Source organism: Gasterosteus aculeatus, chromosome 21 (assembly GCF_964276395.1).
Source record: "Gasterosteus aculeatus chromosome 21, fGasAcu3.hap1.1, whole genome shotgun sequence".
NCBI classification, from domain to species: domain Eukaryota; kingdom Metazoa; phylum Chordata; class Actinopteri; order Perciformes; family Gasterosteidae; genus Gasterosteus; species Gasterosteus aculeatus.
Window position 1 is genome coordinate 17,407,019 of NC_135708.1, and position 22,633 is coordinate 17,429,651.

The 22,633-nt window shown below is 45.9% G+C and overlaps 1 protein-coding gene across 3 annotated transcripts in view; it reads left to right on the forward strand.

Annotated features, from left to right (window-relative positions):
• The window catches only part of pou6f2 (POU class 6 homeobox 2), a 63,244-nt gene that overhangs the window by 27,525 nt on the left and 13,086 nt on the right, over positions 1–22,633 (forward strand). For 2 of the 3 annotated variants that reach the window (XM_040166611.2, XM_040166610.2), the window contains 2 exons: positions 7,687–7,973; positions 19,267–19,407. In XM_040166611.2, the coding sequence (XP_040022545.2) occupies positions 7,687–7,973; positions 19,267–19,407 (428 nt within the window). The remainder of the gene's footprint in view (positions 1–7,686; positions 7,974–19,266; positions 19,408–22,633) is intronic. The other variant, XM_040166612.2, reaches the window with a different exon arrangement.

The window sequence follows — 22,633 nt, forward strand, 5'->3', positions numbered from 1 at the left end:
AACTGGGTGACATTTTACATTTATCTGTGTTCTGCATGAGTTGTAATGTTAATGGTAATTTTATGGGACTGAGCCGGAATGAAAATGGTGTTATCACCGATTGCTTCAAATGTGGAATTGTGTAAAGCAGCACAGCTGCATCCTTTATTTCCCATTTGCTGGTAATGTGAGTTATTACATGATCTGTTCTCTAAGGTTTTTATCAGTGTTTCTACTCCGAGTGTCTTAAATCAAACACCTCTGTCACGGGATAAAACACACACACTGCGGTATTTTCACAATAGTATGGGTGCAAAATTTGCTTGTAAACGTTTCTCTCCTTTTACAGTCTGCTTTTGTTAATGCTTCCCTGTGAATCTATGATTTAATATATAAATAATCCACTTGAGTGAAGGTTCATGAAAACATGCTTAATGCTACTATATGTACAGCCTCATTTTGAAATACCCTATCTGCACTTTAACACAACTATATATAACACTATAATTTAAACTAACATCTTATCCATATTGATCTGTCATGGACTTAATAATACAAGCAAATCTATGTAGCATTACGCTCTAATCAATACTACTTACACTCAGCACAGATGTTGTAATTTTGATCGATGCCCTGTGCAGTGAATGTTTCCTTTCTCCACTCCGGCCGCGTGCAGCACGTATGGATTTTCATGCAGCCGATCCGCCGCGTTTGAAAGAGAACAGAGGCGACGCGGTGAGAAGAACAAACAAAGCGGGTCGCGGGTCGCAGAGGAGCTGTGGGGGTCCGGGAGCCCGTCACGATCACACAGAGGTCATTCTTAAAACACGGCTCTCCGGTTCCCCGTCTGCGAAACCAAAGACTCTGTGGCGACTTTTGTCAGCAGATGGTGTGGAACCAAACCCGTCGCCAGCGGGGCCGCCTCAGCCGCTGCTAAAAGGAATCTGTGGTTACTAATTGCTGACCAGGGCCTGATTACTTTAATTAATGGCTTAGGTATCTGGGGCCAGATTTGTGGGCCTCTTATCAGTATCACTGCAGCTTAAAAGGTCCCGTAGGAGGCCTGAGGAGTGTGTTAAGTCCCGTGGGGGCTATTTCTGGACTAACTGCAGACATATCACAGATGGATCCTGTGGCATCAGTACAGGACGGCGTGTTTGGGGAGAGGGATATCTGTTACTTTCAGACCGTGAGGAAAACCAGCCGGGGAGGGAAAGGATTTCCTTGCCTTTTATTTTTGAACATATTTTCCTCCCTCGTACACACAAGCCCGTTTCCTCAACTACACTGCCGTCGTTCACAATGACAAAGTAGACCCTCCACCTTTTTGTGTGTGTGTGTGGGGGGGGGCAGAGGGGGTATTCAGTGAGCTCTCACTGTGAAATTATCCCCGGTACTTTCCATTTCCCAGTTGCGGTGAAATGGTTAAAAGACACAGATCAGCCAGTATGAAAATAGAACTGATTCAACAGAATCTGCTGCCTCCCCTGGCTTGCTCGTCACCCATCCAGGAAAGAACCCCCTCCACCCCCCCGCCCCCCCCCCTCTATTCTCCCATTTCCCTCCCCTTTTCTCCCCCTACTATCCCATCCTCCCCCAACCCCCCGGCAGCCACCTTGTCCCCATCTGAAGAAGGCTTGTAAGTTTCGGGCGCATACATTTCTTTTGATGATATATTGTCCCGGTGCGGAATTTCATTTACTGCCGCTGCCCTTTGCTGAACCTGTTGCTAGTCAGTGAGCATGATAAGCGTATAAGTAGCACGCGACTTCATTCATCATACATCGTTCTGGGCTCTCAAATATCTCATATACCATTCAGGAAGAAACTACTAAACCGGCACAAAGGATCCCTGCAGGATCAGCCGAGGTTCCATTAAATGCTGTGTACAGAGCAGTCGGTACTTGTTATCAAATACACATTTTTCAGCGTCGCATCAAGAAAATATTTGCCGTCATTTTGCGGTGTACACATTGTTTATGTGGCACGGGGGAAAATGTACCTCAAGTGTGGTGCTGGTGTCGTACATAATTCCGTTCACATTGCATTTGGAATGCGTGCATTTCGAAATCCGTTTTCTCCCCTCGATCATGGCGGCTGCCCTGTGTTGTATTAAACAGCATTAATAATCACAAGAGGCTCAGTGTCACTCAGAAGTCTCCACATCACTAAGGCAGACAGTGTTGTGCTGCTGGGCATGTTGTGCTGTGTGAAAGTGCTTACACGCTCCCTCAGACAACCAAAGGGAATAATTAAAGACAGAAGATGGAGGCAGAAGAATGGAAAGCAAATCCCATTGTTTGGGCTTATTTCATCCCACTGAATTTCTTTTTCTCACTTTCTCTCTCTCCTCACATTCCTCCCCAAATGCACTGTGGGTATGCGCGGTACACTATCAAAAGCATATGTTAGCGAAGCAGCGCAGAACAGAATCCCTATGATGTCCTCCTCATACCCACATTGTCTTTTGATTATTCTACAATCATTGTGTCTGTGTAAGTTGGAAGGGAAGGGAAGGCTTAATAACCCCGTAATATACAATACTGTAGCTGCTCAGACACCACAAGGCAAGACGTCTTTTAGACTATTTGAAAACAAGCTGGCTCATTCCTCACGCCTTCTCTTTTTAATTCCTTCACATCCTCCAATTCCACGTTTTTTACCAAAATAATCCACAATGATATTCAAATGTAGGGTGTGCTAGACTATTAGAGCAACTCCACTCCATTTCTAGGGCAGTAAATGGAGCCCCTCAATCTCTCTCAGCTTTTACTGTCAGTCAGAGAGCACTCAGTCATCTCCGTGCATCACGCCCGCAATATTGATTTTTTTTTTTTTTTCACCCGCTGAAACAGCCGCATGAACATAAATTTTGCATGAGGCTTTTACTTGCGGCCTCCGCTTTGGTCTGACGACACATGATGGCACTGTGAGCGCGCTGTAATAACCCGGTCCGGCTTCGGGAAGGACAAAAGAGCTGGATCCCCCGCTGGGCCCCACGGTGGTAGTAACTGTCCACGTGTGTGAGATGAGAGTGAGACTCCATCGCGTCCAAAAGCAGCGGGAAGCTCTCATTGTGAACAAGAGATAGCGTTTGTTTGGTCTTCAACTCCATTCAAGAAGAAGTTGGATAAGACGGTATATATGTGGTCAGATGCGTCCCCCTTTTAGATTAATTCTTACAACGGAGCCATTGAAACTTTCAGAAGATAAAATCAAAAAAAGATCAATTTTTTCCTCCAGGTATCCTAAGTGCTCCGTCAAAAAAAATCACACTTAACGTTTTAGAACGAGCAGACATGCCATGGAGGATGTTTTTGTTCAAATAGTCCAAATACTCTTCAGTTGGGAAGAGCCCGCCCTCATTTTGGCCTCATAAGCACACAGTTTGATTGCACATCTATATTGAAAGGCGGAAAAGGCTTCGAGACCATTCTGTCCCAGGGAAGAAATCGTGAAATCAAACTACACCCCTGGAACTCTGTGAAGGCCCTCAGAGGTCCCTGGGCCACACTTTGGAAATCAATAACCTTGCGTAAGCAACACAGCAAAGGGCGACATTATCAAGCACACAGGGATGTTCTTGAATGTGTAACATCTCCATGGAGAAGATTTGATTCTTTGAAGCGCTTCCCCCAGAGTGAGAATTCTAAAACACAGCTTGATATTGCCTCGCATCACAAAGTGAAAGCATTATCTCCGGATCCCTACGAGCCCACGATGTGGTTTGCGCTCTAAAATCCTGTGGCTCTGCGACTCCACTCAAATCTTAATTGCCTATTTTTATATATATTTTTGTTTTCCGAGTTCCCCTGCAGCACAACCGTAACAGTGATATTGCCGAGTATTGTTTTTATTCAGTAGTTCAGTGGTTCCTGTTAAAGTTTCCTTCTCTCCATGTTTATTCCAGCCGAGGCCGGAATCTATTTTCTGTTTCTTTATTACCAATTGTTTGGATGTAACACAAATGTGTGCTCTGTTTTTACCTCACAATAATATAACATTTACAGTGAACTATAGAAAGAGAAACTGTGATGCATCCGCTCCACCAGCGAAGCGAGTGCAGCGGTCTAATCCGCAGAGTAAGAAATGACCTTCCCGTGACCACATTTGTAATTACCACATCTCATAGAGGCTAAATCTCCTTACCTCCAGTGGAGTAATTATCAGTGTGACTCTTTGAAAAGGCAATTGAGACGGCGGTTTATGGACTCCCATCGCGGGACGTGAGGCAGAGCAGTAATGGGGAGCTTGTTTGTCCCCTCTTACCTTTCTCGTTAGGGAGTGACAGCTGTGTTTAGATTTCCCAAAAATACAGGGGGGGGGGTCGCATTGGACGATTTCATTAACTTTTGACAGGCTCCTCCTGTGATTAGCTCTTAATATACAGAACAACTACATGATGCCAATGACATAGAAACGCTACAACGGCAGGTGGACGCACGCATTCCTGGGGGCAATTATATCCTTAGGAAAGGCGTTCAGTGCGAACACACGCACACACACACACACACACACACACACGCTGATCCAACATAAAGAGCTCAAAACAATCTTACAAGGTTTGTACAGGAAAGTCCGGCGACGTGAGTTATTCTCTTCTTCTGCCTTTGTCCGACCGCACTTTATTCCGCGTGAGGCCTTTTGTGTAGATCTGTCGGCCTTGACTGGGCCTTTTCTACGGGCCATAATATGACGGCCACCTATAAGCTTTCTTGCAAGACTAAATGCATCAATTACAGTTGCTGCTGTTATCACACACGCTCGGCCTTTGTGGGAGGTTTTCAGCATTAATGTTCTGCACGTTCCTCAATATTGGTTGAGTAGTTGTCAAGGTGTCGGATACGTAGAAAGTCTGGATCCTGCACACACAAACGATGTGTAATATAACTCGCAGGGAACGGTTGTAAATCAAGGTGTTGTGCATTGAGAGGAAAACAAGGAGTCGAATCAGCCCCAGAGAGAAAAGTGCCGTAATAGGGGGGTTGGCAGGGGCTGCTGGGATAGCGCTGGTAATGAGAGAGCGGGCTGCCTCCCCCCCACCTTCACTCCTCGACCGCACGGGAAACAAAAATAGCATTTTGTCTGAGGAATGAGCCGACTTTGACCCAGCCTTTCGACCTCTGACAATCAGTCTCGCTTCGTCCTCCAGTGCCTCAGAAGCCGGGACCAGGACAGTCAAAGATAACAGTTGATTTCTACTGGGGCACTAAAGCAAAAGGGAGGGGAGATTGGGGGGAGAGAAAAGGAAAGAGACGGCAGGCGGTTTCTCAAACCACTGAGGTTGGAGGGCGGAGACTCCTCAGTCCCAAGTGATTGTAGTTAAATGGAGCAAAAAAGGCCACAGTTCGGCGCGTATCTGATCATTTAGCTGCGTGACTCTCTTTTTATCATCTGACTCATTCCTCATTATAAACATTAAATATTGTGACAACAGCGAAAGTGGGGACCCCCCCACCCCGCCCCCCCCCCCCCCCACACACACCCCTACCCCCCCTCGGGCGTGATGATCAAGTGGGAGCGCCGCTCGCATGGCGGTCGGGAGAACCAGTGAATATGAAACGCATCAAAGAGACAGCGGGAGATATAATGAGCAGTACAGGATCCCGGCACCCTTTTCCCCCTCCCTCCATCATAAGCGGAGCTCCCACTCTCGTCCTCGGCCGGGTGTCTGCTGGAGGAAGGAAACAGGAACAATTAGCTGAGACACGCCGCCTGGATTATGCGCTCAACCCCCGGCAATCAGACGGCTGTGGTTTAAAAGAATGAGCTTAAAAAGGGCTTGATGTCCAGTTAGAGGGGCGGGTCAGTGGTCCTGACAATCTTAACGAGATGACAGAATGTATAAAGCACGGCTGTTAAAGAATACGGTACCTGCGGTGTAGCCCTTATAATAAGGCCACATGGGGCTCCTTCCTTATTCCCTCCGTATTTGTTTTTCTTTTGCCTGGTATTTTTTCGTTGTACCTCTTGTTCCTCGGCGCCGCGGGAAATTCTCCAGTCGTCTTTTGATCTTCGCCTGGTCTCGATAATTTCTTGACAGAAATCTCATTTTGCCCGTTCTTGGTTTTTTTTTTCTTCTCTTCGTCTCAACATCTTGTCGTGGCAGAGTTGCAAAGGGAAAGAGCCGGTCCTGTCAGGCTACTTGCCCCAACATTTCAAGTGAGAATCGGACTCTGATGATTTATAATTCATGATGACGGTGGGGGGAAGGGGGGTGTCAAGAGGTAGAAAAAATATATAAAAGTACAGTGTTTACTGGCCGAGAGACGCCGGCTTCCTGCAGAGGGAGATCTGATGTTCATCAAATGTTCATGTGTGCCTGTCCTGGCGTCGCCGTGACCCCACTAATCAAAGACGTGTCCGTCCTGATGTTTTACTCATCTATCACAAGGCGTCCATACGTAAATTATTTAAGTGCATCGATTGAGTATGTACACAAACTGGCCCGTGTTCACGATTGCTCGGCTGCATCCTCAACAGATGTTCACAAACGCTCCATTTTCTTTCATTTGTGTATCGAGACCTTTTATTGGTACGTCGTGTGCTTTCTCACAACGCTTTATGCCAAGTTGTAGTGAAGATAATGCATAATAATCATTGATTCTCTAAAGTATGTATAGCCTGGGTACTATGCTTTGCCCAGGACATCTTTAGTCTGGTCTCGGTTTAAACTAAATCTGTTGAGCTGCATAACAGTTTGTTTCTGTCAGATATCAGCACAGAGATCAGACTCTGTCCTCTGTCCTCCTTTGGTTTTAAATACAAAGCTGTAACATCAACTATGTGTAGGAACAATATATTCTAAAGTCAATGGTATTTGTTTATAACTTTTCAATTCTTGTCGTCACTGTATACATATATTTATTATATGGAATAGTTTCTTTTGAGGATTTATTGGGACTGAAAAATGGCCGTGAAGATCTTTCTGAATGAGGTGTAAAAACACTTTTCTATCCATCATATCTGTGTGAAATTCCATTTCTCTTTTTTTCTTTTTTAAAGAGCTGTGAAGGTCAGCTAAGTGTTGTTCTCAGCCCGATTCTCAACGTACAGTTGATACCTTTAGTAGACATTACTTGTTGTCTCTCTCGTATTTGAGCTGGACCTTCTCGGCCCCTGGGAGGGTTTGCATGCCGACAGTCTCAGCCTGAGCAAGTGTTTTTTTAACAGCATAAAAATCTAGAAGCATTTAAATGTAGAAAGTTTTAATGGCGCTCCATTATTGGATCCAATTAGTTAATGGGTTTATTTCTGAAGTCCTCCCGTGAAGATGGATGTCTCTTTCTTATGAGATTTTAAGCCGTTAAACCAAAGATTCGGACATTCTCCAAGTGACAATGAAGACTCTTGGCTCTGAGGAGAGCAATTATATCAGTCAGTCTCGATAGCTTTGTCCTCCAACTAGCTAAATTAAATTCCCAGACTCTGTCACGCAGCCGGAAAAACCCTGGAGGACCTTGTTGTGACTCTGCGCAATTTGCATTTGTCTCTCACTGTTCATGCTAGACATCCCACACCTCCATGTGTGCGGCGTTTCCATCTGAGGTGTGAGCATATTCTTCAAATAATGAGGGCCTTGATGTTTTTGTGCTAAAGCCCGTGTTGTCAGACTCAATATGAACTGCGTTTGTTTGTCTCTAAATGGAGAGTTCAGGTCTCCAGCACCAAGACAAATCCAACATCTCGCTGATCTTCCATCAACAGCTACCTCATCACTGAGCTCCCAGCTCCAACACCTGCAGCAGCTCCAACAGATGCAGCAGCACCACCACCACCAGCAGCAGCAGCAGCAACACCATCACCAACAGACCCTCGCCCACACCCAGAACCATCACATGACCCCGCCCAGCCAGCAGCAGACCTCTGTCCCGTCTCCGGGCTCCACCTGCTCCTCCACCTCCGGACAGCCGCAGCACTCCCCGCCGCACCGGCCCAACCAGTCGCCAGCCCGCAGCCTTCCTTCGCCCGTCACCCCACCCATGCCTTTGCCGGTGAGTCCACGATCTGCCCCGATGCAACTCGCTCTGACCCGCTGACGCGTAGTAAAATGGCCGTAAGCCAAACTGGAACCGCCTTTCTTTTGTCAAACTTCATTCATTTTGTTTTAATGTCTTAGTCTTTAGTTGATTATAATTCTTTTTATCACATGATGTGGTAGCTGCATTTCACCGCTTAGTTATTATATTAATACATATATTTTCTGAGTTTTACAAATGTTAGAGAAGATTTAGAAAGATGTGTCTAATTTCTGACTAATATCTGATTTTTTATCTGATTTTTTATTGACCGGTTTGTAGGATCAGTGCTTTTCTAAAATCCACTCTCGCCAATATGAGTACGCTGATAAAAGGCTCCCAGTAATAACGCATATCAGGGGCACAATGAATAAATTAGATCTCAAGGAGCATAAGTAATTAGTCACTACTCATTCAATTCATAATCACTAATTCTCCAATTAAAGAGCTTATAAGCAGCGTACATGATGCATGATTTTCTGTCAGCACTTGATCTTTATCAAGTGGCAGCTCCTCCGTGTATGCGGCGCTATGAGAGTATGCATCTTGTCGCCAAAACTTTGACGCATCCAGACAAGCAGCCCGACCCAGATCCTCCTACGGCGGAACCCGGAGGGATTCTGGGTTTTTTCCGACCGCGGACTTTCCGGCTGTAATCAGTCCGTTAATCTTCGCTGCTCTTCCTACTCATCCTCCTTTTTAGTCACTTTGTCCGTCCATCCATCTCTGCCCTCCTGTCCGTTTGGCTGTCACCGTGTGACGATAATAACCTATTTCATATCCCCGCGGTTTCATTTCTGGTGGAGACTGGCCCGGGTCGCCTTTCTGTCCCTGGTCACATTCATCAGCGTCAGAGCCTTATTGGGTTGTGGTGCAACCTTCTTTATGGCCGGGATGAGTTGGGCTATTTGTTTCTCCCCTGCAGCCCTCTCTGGCCCTGTCACGGCCTAGTGAGACTCAGCAGGAAAAACAGCCTCCGGATTTAATGGGCTCCAAAGGCTGCCCGCTACATTGCACCAAACACACTGTCCAGCCCGACTGTGAACACGAGGGCCGCTGACCAACATGCGGACTCACACATTTAAGTTTGTGTGAACAAAGACTTTTTTTCAGACCGTCCCTTGATTCACGGGGGAAAACACTATTTTGTCAAATTTCCTGGAATCGGTGCTCTCTGACTCACAAAGGCAGCGGCTTAACTTCAGAACAAGCTCCCTGCATTGATTAGACCGAGACCGCTTAGCCTCACACAGATTGTCTTCTTCTGGAAGAAGCAGCGAGGATGATTATGATGACTGAGGACAGACCTCCCTTGAGGAGGGGGCAAGGGGGCCACATCAGGTATCATTAAGATATTGCCTCATCAAATAGGATTATGAAGTGTGTGTGTGTGTGTGTGTGTGTGTGTGTGTGTGTGTGTGTGTGTGTGTGTGTGTGTGTGGGTGCGAGAGGCAGAAAGGCCGTAAAAGGTTTAGTTTCTCTGGGTCAGTGCTGGTGTTGTCAGAGAGCGTCTCGCCCGGCGGGGGCCTCGCCCAAGGACAGGTCGCAGCCTCAGCACCCGCTCACAGGGGCAATAGGATTTAAGCAGATGCTCCTCCTCCCTCCACTGCTGGGTCACTGATGGGATTCTCCGTGGTTAATTCACAAAAGTATTTTTTAATTTGTGGAGACTCCCTGAGCACAGACCTTCTCACAAACACACGTGGACTTTTTTTTATTTTTTATTGTTATCCTCCTTTTGTTTGTTTTAATTGAACACACAGAAGGGCCTTTCTGGTGTTTCCGTGCTCGGCCCAGAGGAGCTGGTCTGTGCGGTAAAGTCAAGTCATAATTACCATAATACAACCAGCATTACACAGATAACACCCCTATTGCCCCCCCACCCCATCATAATTCAGACGTGCAGAATTACTCAGCCATTCAACTATTTGCTGGAAATACAACACAGAGCTGCAGAGAGACAAACACTCCAATGTTCCAATTAATGTCCCATTGTCATTCCCGTCTCATGGGAGGTTGCGATCTTCTCTGTAAACCCATAGCGGGGAATTCCTGAGCATTCGATACGTCCCTGGAGATATTAGTGTGTGGTGTTTTTAATTTGTCAAACTGAATTAATGAATTGGCTCATTAATATCCCGATTAGAATGCGACATCACACCACAACAGACTGCGTCCCTTTGAGGGAGGGGTCTGAAGTCCGATTACTGCAGCTAATTTGGTTAAACAGTGTCTGGATTTGCCCCCCCCCCCCCACCCCCCAACCTCCTGCTCCCCCAACACGCAGAGTACAGTGGGCCTGTGGCTGCCGGAAATAGCCACCACAGTGATGACAAATCGGGCGGGGGGGAGATTATGAAATTTGCTTAAGTGTGTTAATGGGCTGATTGCGGGAGCCCGCTGGATTCTGCTGAAAGTTGATTGATTAGAGCTGCGGGTTTTCTCCACGCCCCGAGAGCTCGGGGATTTGACGGGGTGAAGGCGCTCGCCAAGTCTGTTACACCGGAATTGATCTTAATTAGATCTGAAAGACCTGCCACAGCAGAATGGTCGCGGCGATTAAAATGAAAAACAGGAGAAATTACTGATCAAATTAATCATAATGTCGGGCTACAGCTGTAGGTCTGGTGTAATTTGCCACTCCAGTGAGTTACATCAGCCCAGGCCGGGAGAGGAGCGGTAGTACATACTGATCCGTGGCAGCGGGAAGCTTAGGCCAGCCTATCAACTCTCTTATTCCACTTCCAATGCCCTGGACCCTCCTGACCCTGCTGCGCCATCCAGTGGAGCCCCAACATCTGTCTCTCCCTCTCTTTTTCTGACTCTGACCTAATTATTTTCCCGTTCTTTTTTTTTTTTTTTTGTGCCACATCCTTCTACATGATGTCTTCTTGTCACCTTCATGTTGTGTGTTTGTAGCTTGTCGCCTCTGACCTTGGTTCCAGTGTCTGGCTGCCTGGTTTTTCGGGTGGCTGATGGGAGGGGGGGGGGGGGGGGGGGGCGGCTGTCTTCCTCCTCTGTCTGTCTGCGTGTCTGTCTCCACTACCCTTCGCAGTCGTCTCCTTGATCGCTGTCAGAGCCCCACACTGGGCCCGTCCACTCTCCGTCTGCACACTCATAGGGGTAATTACAGCCCGGGGGCCTGCCTACTACCCCTGTGCTCCACAATTTACCACCAAAGCGTCCACAGACATCTCTCTCCTTCCCCCGCTGCACCCCGGCATCACAGGACCGCGGGGCCTCAGACCCACAAGTGCTGCAATTACCTGAGCCTCTCCTCTATCCTTTTCGCTCTCCCTTGCTCACTCTCTTGCCCCCCCCCTCCACACACACCCTTTTCTACCCCTTGGCTCCCTCACTATTCCCTGGCAATCAGCCTTCATTAGAAGCCTCTGGTGAAAACCCATCGTCACCAAGGTCGGCGGCTGCCAGCCACAACGGCCTTTCAGAGGCCCGGCTGTCTGCCCTCTCCCCCTCTCCTCACCTCCTTGCGATTCTGCCCTCTTCTCCACCCGTACACTCCCCCCGTCCTACTCAAGTCTTGGGCCCATCTCTGCAGCTTTTGTGCCCCTTCAGACACACACGTGTCTTCTTTTTTTTTTTCACTGCAGTGCACTCTTACTTATGTCAACCGCTGTTAAAGTCACCACCATCCAATTTGCTCCAAATGTGTCTTTTTTTTTATGGCCGCTGGGCGTCTCACCCATTATATTAACTTGTGTATTAAATGAGCCTTGCCCATCGATTAATTGATTTTCCACATTAGCTCCACGTCTATTCAATTTAGCCAAACGGGCTGCGGTCGCTCCGTGGGGTATTAAATCAAAATTAAAATGACATGCTCAAATGTAGACCCAATGGCTCATACAGTGGCTTGTCGATTAAACTGGCAACGCTTAAGTTGAGGATAGAGTCCATTATCTATCAAATGCCTCATAACTCAACTGTGGTGTCTGTGCTTTAGGAGCAGATCAGTTTATTAGTTTATGCTCCGCTTTCTTTTTTTGGCCTATAATTATCTTGATATCTTCTTTGTAGAAGGAATTCACATTTAGTGAATGTATTTAGTAATTTTTCAAGCCTGAAACAAAGCATTGCGACCATCAGTTGTCAAAAAACATAATTTTTCAGTTGAGTAAATACAAAAAAAAGATGATCTCAAAATTTCCTAAAAATCTGCCTCCGGTTCTGGTAAAGTCGTGTTCTTACATTTAACATTTAAGTGAAAGCTGAAAGGCGTCTCACATCTGTCCATTATCTATGAAAAAACACCTGTTTTAAAATCAAACCTTTCTCATAAAGCGTTAAGTGTGTATAAATGTTATGTGGTGCCAGTCGGCGTGCTGCCGTGTGGTTTGGAGCATGAACGGGCCCTCAGCTCTCCATCAGCCGAGCCTCTTATTAATGCACAGGAGATCTGGCTCTTAAGAAGGCAGAAAATTGCCTTACGTAACAAGCGCTCCACAATTTAGTAATACAAATGTGCACTGTTGACTGAAGCAGAAAATAAGAATGTTGCCCATCAACAGAACCACATTTCATATGAATAATTATAAAGCATGGGAGCTAGATGAGGAAAACAACCTGACCATGACAGCTCTACTACTTTTATTTACTTCAAATGAGGGATTAGGCAGGAAGAAAATTTACAGACTTAAGGACCAGCGATGAGCCCTGAATTTATAAATAGGGAGAAAGTCAAAGCTATCATATTTCAGACGGATCATTGCTCAACTTTTATAAATAAACGTTGCACTTGCTTTTTGGCTTTTCTGGTTTTGTTGGGATTTTTTTTCTCACTTTTAACTTTTTGAGGTCTGCGATTCTTCTAAACACGGCCCCCGATACGCTCGTGGTGGTCAGAGGGCTCCCATCTCCCGACAGAAAGACACCTCTCCCGCGCATTGGGGGCAACACGTATTAGACGCCCACAGGCGAGGGCTCACCTAACGCAGGATAAGGAATAGGGTTTCTTTAATTATGAGGCAGGGCTGTGACATTGAGTCCCCCCCCTCCCCCTCCTTCCTCCTCCGGCAGGCTCCCAGACACTGTCTAAGTGCTCCGCTCCGCTGAGGAGGCCAGTCCCCCCGCGGGGCGCGACTCCACCGCCTGTAATTTCTGATGCCCATTAGTGACCGCAAACAGAGCACCGGTTCACGCGAGGAATACTGCCCGAGCAGCGCTGCCACGCTGTACAAAAAAAAAAAAAGACCCCCTCTAATGCAATGTTATTGCATTATGCCCTCCTCGTAGACCAAGTCAAAAGTCCCATTTGTGATCCCTGCGGAATATTATCAGAGATTCTTCTCCACCGTGTTCTCAGTCGTGGTTTAGCGAAGGCTGCGTTTGGTATTTTGCAATGTACGGCGGGCGGCCTTCTCTAAACTCTATGAGGAGCAGTTTTGATTTCTTCCTTGTTGCATCTTAAGCCCTTTTTTTATTATATACATGGGAATGTACAATTGATGGTTTTGTAAATGGACTCAACCGGAATGCAAGAACACTGGATTTTCTTAAGTGAAGGGGGGGGCCTTAGAAGTCAAAACTCGAGTAATCAATACAAATACGGCTGCAAATGCCACCAATTCATCTCTCCATCTATGCTGATTTAGCTCGTGCCAACGCTTGTGTATATTTTGGAGCAAAAGAAAGAGACAGTGAAGCAGGGACACTCGGAGGGAGGGGAGGGAGGCGGGTTTATCGATCAAGGGTGACCACATCTTAGCCACAGAGCCCCTCTCTCGTGATTAATCTTACGGCTTAGAGTTGGCCAATGACACATGACAGGCCTCCCCCTCAAACTCCTCCATTTCTCTTCATTACTGGCCGTATTTTTGGACACCGCAGTGGAGAGTAATCATTTACCTTTATTGTGTTTATAAAGCTGCGGCATGTATGACCCTTCCTATATTGAATTGAGGACATCAAAAGATCACTGGACATTGATTAGAAGGATATTAAAGCCATTCAGATGCTATATTTATATGTCAAACAACAGCAGAGTGAAAAGAGATTTCCAACTTAACGAAAACAAATGGGAAGTAGTCGTTGCAATGGGAATGGAGCTCCTGAAGTCTAGAAAAATATTGTATTACGTAGTGAATAATTGAGGCACTTGTCATCCAAAGGCTGAGGAGAGTCCTCAATAATACACCAAAATCACAGCTTCATAATTTCTTTATAGTCGGATCTCTTGACTTTAATGATTTTTTTTGTTAATTTTCCCAACGAAAATAAAACATCCGCGTATCCGCTTTAAAGTCGGACCCGGAGCAGCCGTAGATTTACTGCAACACCGGTGTGACGCTGCTGTGATTTCCGACCCAATGCTCGCATGCTACAAGAATAACTGCACCAAATATGTCACATCGGGCGCTGAAATGGTCAGCACTTTTCCCACAGATACTTAATCACCAAGTAGTTTAAAATGTAATACATCTGGAAACGGCTAAATATTATAGATCATTCCTCGGGAAGCGAAATAGTGGAAGAGGAATGTCGTACAAGTTCTACTCGTGAGTGTCCCCTAACCAGAGGAAATACACTGCTGCCGTGATTGATGACAAAGAACCCACTCTGAACCTCTGTGCCTCACAATTATCAACAAATGGGCTGGAGCAGATTTTATGTCATGATTAAAGCTGCTGTTAATTTCACATGAGGGTAATGAGTGGGGAGATTGACGGCCACCGTCCGACACTCCATCATCCCTTTATAGTTAGTTTAAGCGTTTTCACCACTCTTTTCCTCCTTCATTTGCATTTCGCCTCATTAGATGTGGCCATTTCTGAGGCCGCCCGCGAAAGCCATTTCCTGCAGTTAATGCATTTTATTTGATCTGCCCAAAACCTCCTCAGTTAACTAGCTGTCATTCTGGCGTTTGATATGACATCACTCCATTAGCGCCTGCCGTGCCACCTCCCCGTCCACACCCGCCGCCCCTGAAATGCCTTTCGGCAATTACAATGTGCGACCGTCTCCGGGTGCAGCGCTATTGTGTTTTCGCCGGGTGTTATCTGCCCCAGTTGTTCCGTCCGTCTTTCACTTCCCGATCCTTTTCCTCGAGAAGGTCTCTTTTTGGGGGGGTTTATTTTTCACAACGGCTGGAGCAGAGGCCCAGTGGCGGGCAAGAGCCGGGGCCCGGAGGACTCTGAGTGCCCGGCCACAGTGCGAGGCCCCCGTTAACCAAGGGACCGGAGGTGTTTTGCAGGGCCTAATGGCATTTTGATGTTTATAAGCACAGAGGATGTGGGGGTCGGAGGGGGGGGGGGGGGGGGGGGGTCTGTCAGCAGAAGACTAGCGGAGTCCTGACAGACGGGGAGCGCGTTTTCTCATGTCACAGCTGATTACATTCACTCCGGAGTGGGGAAAAGGCAGGGAGGAGATGCAGGGTGTCGGGATAAACGAGGGAAACTTCCACATTGTTCCAGAAATAAAGGACATTCTTCCCTGAAACAATAGCGCTATTTACTGTTAATAGAGCCACTTTGTCGCAATTATGGCTGAGTGGGGGCAAGTAAAACATCAAGACTTTGGCATATGTCATATATTTAAAGACTTCGACCTGTAATCAATCTGAGAGACGTTTTGTATCCCTTTTCTAGAGAAAGGTTTACACATATTTACTTTCATTATCAATAAATTCACATGATTATCAATTTGCCGTTTGTGTGGTCCTGCGTCCGCCTTTTCTCAGATTTATTAGACGTGTTTGACGTTGTTGTTATAAAGGTCTCGCACACTGCAGGAGCCTTCGTGTGGACAGATCTGCCTGCTTGTGTCGGCACCACTTTGTCCATTTACCTTTTGCTCTCTGTGCAGACCTGGAAAAAAAAAAGCAATTAAGTTTAAAACGGCCACATGAAAAGAGCAAAACCAAGAATAAACTCCAGTTAGTTTGTGTCAGACAATTTTGGTTTGCAGGGGTCTCTCCACGCTGTGTGGGGACGCTATTTTTCCTTCTATTCTTGAGATTACACGGGTTGCTGCACCGGGTGACCCTCATGGTCAAACCGGCAATGGAGAGCCCGGCAGAGTTTAGGTCCCCCCCCTTCATACCGTGAGGAGAAAAGATGCATTTTTAAGTCGATCGACTGGCTTTTTTGTCCTTTCAGAGACACTGATTTTGTGTTTGCTGATCCATGTGTAGCCTTTTATATTCGGCTATAATAAACTGTGCGCTGTGAATTAGATACAGCAGTCGTGGGGACTAAAAGGTGACGAGATGATGTCACGCGATATCATGGAAGCCCGAGGAGTTCTAAGGTTTGCTGCGCCACATTGTGAGAATTTCTTGAGTTTCAACTTCAACACGGCGCCGACCCGAGTGGCCGGCGCCGCTGAAAGCCGCCTTCATAAGGAATGAAAAGAATGGAACACAATGGTTAACATGCAGGCTCTGCAAACTGGAAGATCGGTGTTTATCTCCTCCGACACCTGCAATCAGTTCAAATGCTGGGCCAGGTCCGTCATTTTGTGCCACCCCGCCGAGGTGTTGAGAGGAGTCACCGCGGCGGAAAATCACCTGTTTAGGTGTGCAACACAGCCTCGCCTCTCCTCATTCCTGCCTCTCCTCCCCAACTGCCGTCCATATTACCCACAGCCCGGCGGAGATGCGGCAGTAAAGCCTGCTCTCTGTTCCCCCAGAATAACACAGCACCTGAAAGGGCTATCATCGAATGAAGCTCAATGATAATGTTCCAAATCAATCTGAAAGCTTCTCCAACAACCCATCACTCACTCAATGACACCGAGCGCAGCAGATGCTCAGAGAGACTCGGAGAGACTCGCCCGAGCGGATCACATTATCTGCGTGTTGATCTGTGGCCGTTATAACTCTGTTTAATGGCCCCTGTTGGCTTTTCTCTCAGTCCACATTCACGATCACAACACCCCATAGTACTGTTTTCACCCACATGGGTCCAGAGACTCCTGCATCGACACTTCAGAAAGCATCTTATATTCGCAGAACAAAGACCACCACCAACAGCAGCTCCAGGTTTTATTTCTTCTGATCTACTATTCTTGTTTTGCGGTCATAAATGAAGAGGAATCTATATGTATATTTAAAGGCATTAGTAATTAGAAAAGCTGTCTAGGAACAGCAAAACATATTCACCTAAAATGTTACAATTGACAAATGGATGATGCTTTTAATGCGATACGGAAACTGAATAAATTCTGATATCACGACCATTTAACTCCCATGAAAGGCAGATTACTTCATTCCAATGTTAATGTTCTCCTCTGATATCTATATATTATGTAAACTGGTCTACAGGCAATATAAATAAAATAAAAATATGTTTACAATATTATCTGACATGAATTAATTAACATGGTTTGCTTCAAATTCACTTGATGGTTAGAAAACTTCCCCAACAGTTGACAAATCTTATTTTTAGGATTTTGAAGCCATTGAAGCGCATTATTTGTTATTATGTGCTGGTAAATTACTATTTATGTGACACAAAACTGCTTCATTCAAAACAAAGCATAACAACTAAGGAAACGCTACCAAGTGCACGGCGAGATGTTTGAGCTTTGTTGTGCTTTTAAAACATGTTCAGTAATTCTAAGAGCTTTTCAAACCAACGTATCAATTCACATTTTTCTTTAAATAAGAAAAAGTCTCGGGGGGGATTCTTTCCTTCTCTGTCTCTCGTGACAACATGTTAGATGGAAATGGTTGAATGGTTTGATGTCTGCTGTCTCCATCATAATAAATGTGTACCCACATTATGCAGATACCAATGTTATTACAAAAAAAAACCAAATCTATTATGCAGTACAACCGTTTAAACTGTGTACATTTATCAGTGTGACAGTATGAGTGTAGAGAGGCGCTTCACAGAGCGTTGGAGCTGCCAGGTGAGCTCACGTTGTTCCGCAGGTACGTGCAGGTGTGAGAGCTCGCCGTCACATGTCGTGCTGAGGTTCTGTCGTCCTTTCTGGCACCTCTGCATCTAAAGTCAGATTTGGGCTTTTCTAACATCTGAGAGTTACCCCGAAGGGCAACTGCTGGACACGTAGAAGACGATCTCGCGATTATCGAGGAAAAAGTGGATGACTTTCAGACGAGGAGAGGCAATATCAATCACGGCCAATTTAAGGCCACCTACATGAAATATGATTTCATAAGACAAATGCAGTGTCATTCTTAATGTGCTTAACCTTTACTGTCAATGAAAAAGTATTGATCGCTCCGTGGCATTTTTTCATCATTTGATTTCAGAAAGTGTAATAATATATGGTGCTGGCGTAAGATAAGAAATGAATGGCCACTGAATGATTTTGGGTGAACGCGGCTGAATTTCTTGCAGAGAAGAGGAAACATTGATGTCTCTCAGTAAAATACTCAGCACGTGGTATTTTCACAAAGATGTCGTTTAAAAAACACATGCAATCCTTTTTTGTTATTTCAAATGTTTGAACTCTCCTTTCAATTTCAGCCGTTTTGTTTGAATAGGTTTCCAACCGCTATTAGCAGCAGCGAGCAGGCAGCCTGCTTGGAAGCAACGTTTCTATTATTTCTCTATTCTATTGAGTAATTGGGAGGTCTCCTATCTCGTCTTGCTCTTTGATCTACTTACTCAACCTAATAAGACTTTGCTCTGCTGCACTACAACCAAATCAGCAGTGCATTTTCAGCCCCCTAATAAGTGGTTAGCTTGATTTATACGGGTAATCTCGGCGATGTGGCGGCGCTCTACAACCCGTCCCCGATGCAGGGAGCCTCTTTTCACAGCCACGGGCCAGATGAGTCCCTCGTCTGGGTGGAAATGGTCATTTTAACCCTCCCCTCCTTTTAAAAGTAACAGCGCGATATCGCATTGTTACATGACGCGGGAGGAATTCTCAGTCGAAATCTATCGACGGCGGTGGGCGACACGGTGATGCATGGCCTCGCCGCCCGGCTCTATTGTGAAAGCGGATGCTGTTGGAGAGTCTCGGCTCTGCCCGTGGGGAGCCCCGAGGGCCAGAGGAAGCACTTAGAGTGGTAAAATGGCCACTTATTCACCCCTACCCTCCCGTTCGCGCCGCTCCTCGCTACCCTTGAGCCTCCCACTGGGTTCGGGAGCACAGACCTCTGGGAACTGTTTGATGGACTACGGGTCCATACAGACCTCGCCGCGGTTAGCCTTTTGTGGCATTAGCAACAATGAAGCCCCGCCCCCACACGGAACCCACCTGAACCATCACACTAATAAACATCTGCACGGGTGACACAACGCGAGGCTGTTTTGACAAACGATTTCTTTGTCCTCAGCAGCTGAATCCATTGGCCAGCCAGGCGGCGGTGGCAGCGGCAGCCGCCATGGGATCCATCGCCGGGTCTCAGGTGTTCGGCAACGCCTTGTCAAACCTGCAAGGAGCCACCGGACAGCTGGTCACCAACGCACAAGGACAGGTGTGTACCTGAGGCTGAGATTACAAATTAAAAATGCATTCTGAATGATCCATTATACCTACAGCTAATGAAATACTACAGTTCCCTTGGTTACGGATCTGTAAGATACGTTGCTGGACCATTTATCGCGTGCGAATGTGCAGCTCCAGACAAAACATTTGTATAGTATTTCTGATCTTTGCACATAGATTTCTAGTAGGGAAGTGTTGTGTCCAAGTCGTTATTTCACACGCTAGTAGCCACCGCGCCGTATATTAAGCTTTTTGGGAATAAACAAGCCCTTCTCTCTCCTATCAGAATGTGCCTGTTGCTGTAAAAACGCTGACCTTGTCATATTTACAGGGTGGCTACAGAATTGTTCCATCAGTAGCCAGAGGCTTGAACGATGATGCTTGTCATTGTGGGTCCCTATCTAATGAATCATCTTATCGCAGGTGCACACAGCATATATTAAAGGAGAATCGTGTGGACAATGTGCCCTTTTCATTCCACTCTGTTATTTACCGTAACACTTGGGCTGTTCTCAATTTAAACTTAACACAAACATGGTGATTCCCCACTAAAAACAAGCAAAAGCAGTTGAATTTGAATGGTTAAGGCTGACATTCAGGTTGCAGGTCCACCAGTGTGACCGAGCCTGTTTGTAGTGAAGTGTTGTCCGTGTGCGAGCGCTTGATGCTAAACGTCGCTAATGAGACAGTATGGACTCACGAGGTGCCCGGAGCGCTGGGTACGGATCACGGTGGATATGGACTCGATGCGATGCTCTGTGCTTTTGTAGTGTCTCGGCGGCTGACAGTCCCCGACATAATCAGGTCACAGAGACGGTCAAAGCCGCAGGCTACAGCCTTTACTCCCCACCTCATTATTCCACAGCATTATTCAGACGGAGGGCTCTGAAACACGCACTACCATATCAGAAGGTCCCGCCCCCGCCTCCCCCCCCCAGCACTGGGGCCATTATACAGGCTAACACATACCTCAAACAAGGCTAGAGGTCCACCAAACGCACGGTGAGGTATGTCAGCATGCAAGGGCTAAGAAACAGGAGCAGACGCTTTTTAACTGTTTGGAGATCTGCTTCCATCCGTTCAGGGCAGTGTTTTATTGAAATTGAGTGAACAATCTGCATCATTCCTGTACAACACGAGTAAAAAGTCACTGCTGCTTCAATTTAAAACATGGTATAATGACTTTGAATTCTTAATGTCCCCCACAACTCTGTCAAAACACCTTTTCATAAGCAGGAGGTCTGGGAACCTTGGAAAGTGCCGTGTTTGATGGACGCTTGGAGTTCAATATGTTTTTAAACCTTGATTATATTGGCCCCAGCTTCTTTAATCTCCAAGGAGAATCAACGAGGATCTTTTTATCCTCACCGCAACAGTGATTAAGGCTGCGGATAAAAGCCAGAATATTCACTGTCACTGCCGATATATATTTTTTTCCTTTGTAGCATTTTTGTGAACATCTTGCAAATCCTCCCTTTACCCGCAGCTTTAATGTGGCCTTGTAACTATGTGATGAATGAAGACATTAGGGGCCGTTTTTACAAAGCTTACCGCACCTCCTGTAAAGGTGTAGACGAAAACCCAGTTTGATAAATACCGGCCCCTCAGCTTTGAATATGGAACCTACAGAACGGTGTATTCTGCAGAGAACCACAGGTAAGGAGCACATGCACGGTTAACCCGCAAAGCGAGTGTGCCCTTCGTATCGACGGAAGCTTCCAGCCCTTAGATTAAGTGTAACAGCAGTGTAAACGGCTGTTGCCCTTGTAACTGTTAATCTTCTGCAGGGCTACAACTATTGATTATTTTCAGTATCAATTATTCTCTCGATGAACCACAAGACCCCGGATTGCTTATTTTGTCCGACCAACAATCCCAAAACCAAAGATAATTTATTGATAATGATATAAAACAGAGAAAAGCAGCACATTCTTATATTTGACGGACTGCAATACGCTGAAGTTTTACTTCTGTTGTATAAATCAACAACTAACCATTGCTGCATTAATCTAATGTAACTGCATCTTGTAATCTTGAAGATTGTACAAGGGCTGTTCAATTAATAGAAAGTACCTGAAAGCTTAACCAGAAAATGTCTTCTGACAAATAAATAACAGACTTGTAGCCTTTGATTTGCCCTGAATGTTTGCTTTTGTGGTACTTGTGTGTTCACACGAGTCCAAACTTCCCCAAACATTTTCCCTCTTGGGTCTCAATTGAGCGCATGAACAGCGGAGGAGAGAAAATGGGCAGAGATATTGCCTGGCGACCATGGCGAAAGATACGGATTGGCCTGGCCGGAGAGATGAGATGACATTTCTGTGGAAACAAGAGCAGCATAATCTTAATGAGTTCTGCTGCGGCGCGTTACTCGCATGCCGTACGAAGTGGAGCGGGAAGCAAACACAGGAGGCCAAATAAACGAGTGCACACTGAAATCTAACGTAGGAGAGGGGCCTCGGCAGCGATCAAGAGGAGCACCTGAGGGCTGCGCGTTTGCCAAACGGGGCCGTGCTTAAATTGCACCTGAAGGAATGAAAATCATTGCACGTCTCCAACTATTTTGTTGTTGTTTTTCTGTTCAGAAAGTACATTTTCATGTTTATAGCAGAATTTATAGCAACGTCAAAACGATAGAAACCAGTAACGTGGCAGTTGCTTTTGTCACTTTCGTCTGACAGTAAAAGATAGAAGAACGAGTGAGAGATTCAAGCAGAAGGGTTACACAAAGGTGTATATGTATTAGGTTGGGCATTTTTAGAAAATATTTTGACAACTATTTTGAATTTATAAGGTAAATAAACTTTACCTCAATAAGCTGAAGTGAAACTAAATGAATAATTTGGATCGAAATGCTAAATTAATATGTAAACCTGAGATTCTAACTCATCACTGTTTCATTAAATCCCCTTATTTATGAAACCAAAGCGCTTAAGAAGTACCGCGGTTTGATTGTCATTATCTTAATCTGTAAACTCATGATTACTTATAAATTATGGCCTCGCTCTGTAAACATTTCCCAATTAGGACATTTGATAATAAGGTCTTCCCTCCTGTCTATAAATGATCTGTCTATAAACAGTTCTTAAAGAGCGTTGCCCTTAAAGCTCAAGAAGAGCACGAAACATCTGCCCAGGAGAGTCAGAGGGAGAAACATTGCATTCTGGGAACGAGCGCTAAGCTGTCAGCTGCCTGCTATTTTATTATGCTTATAG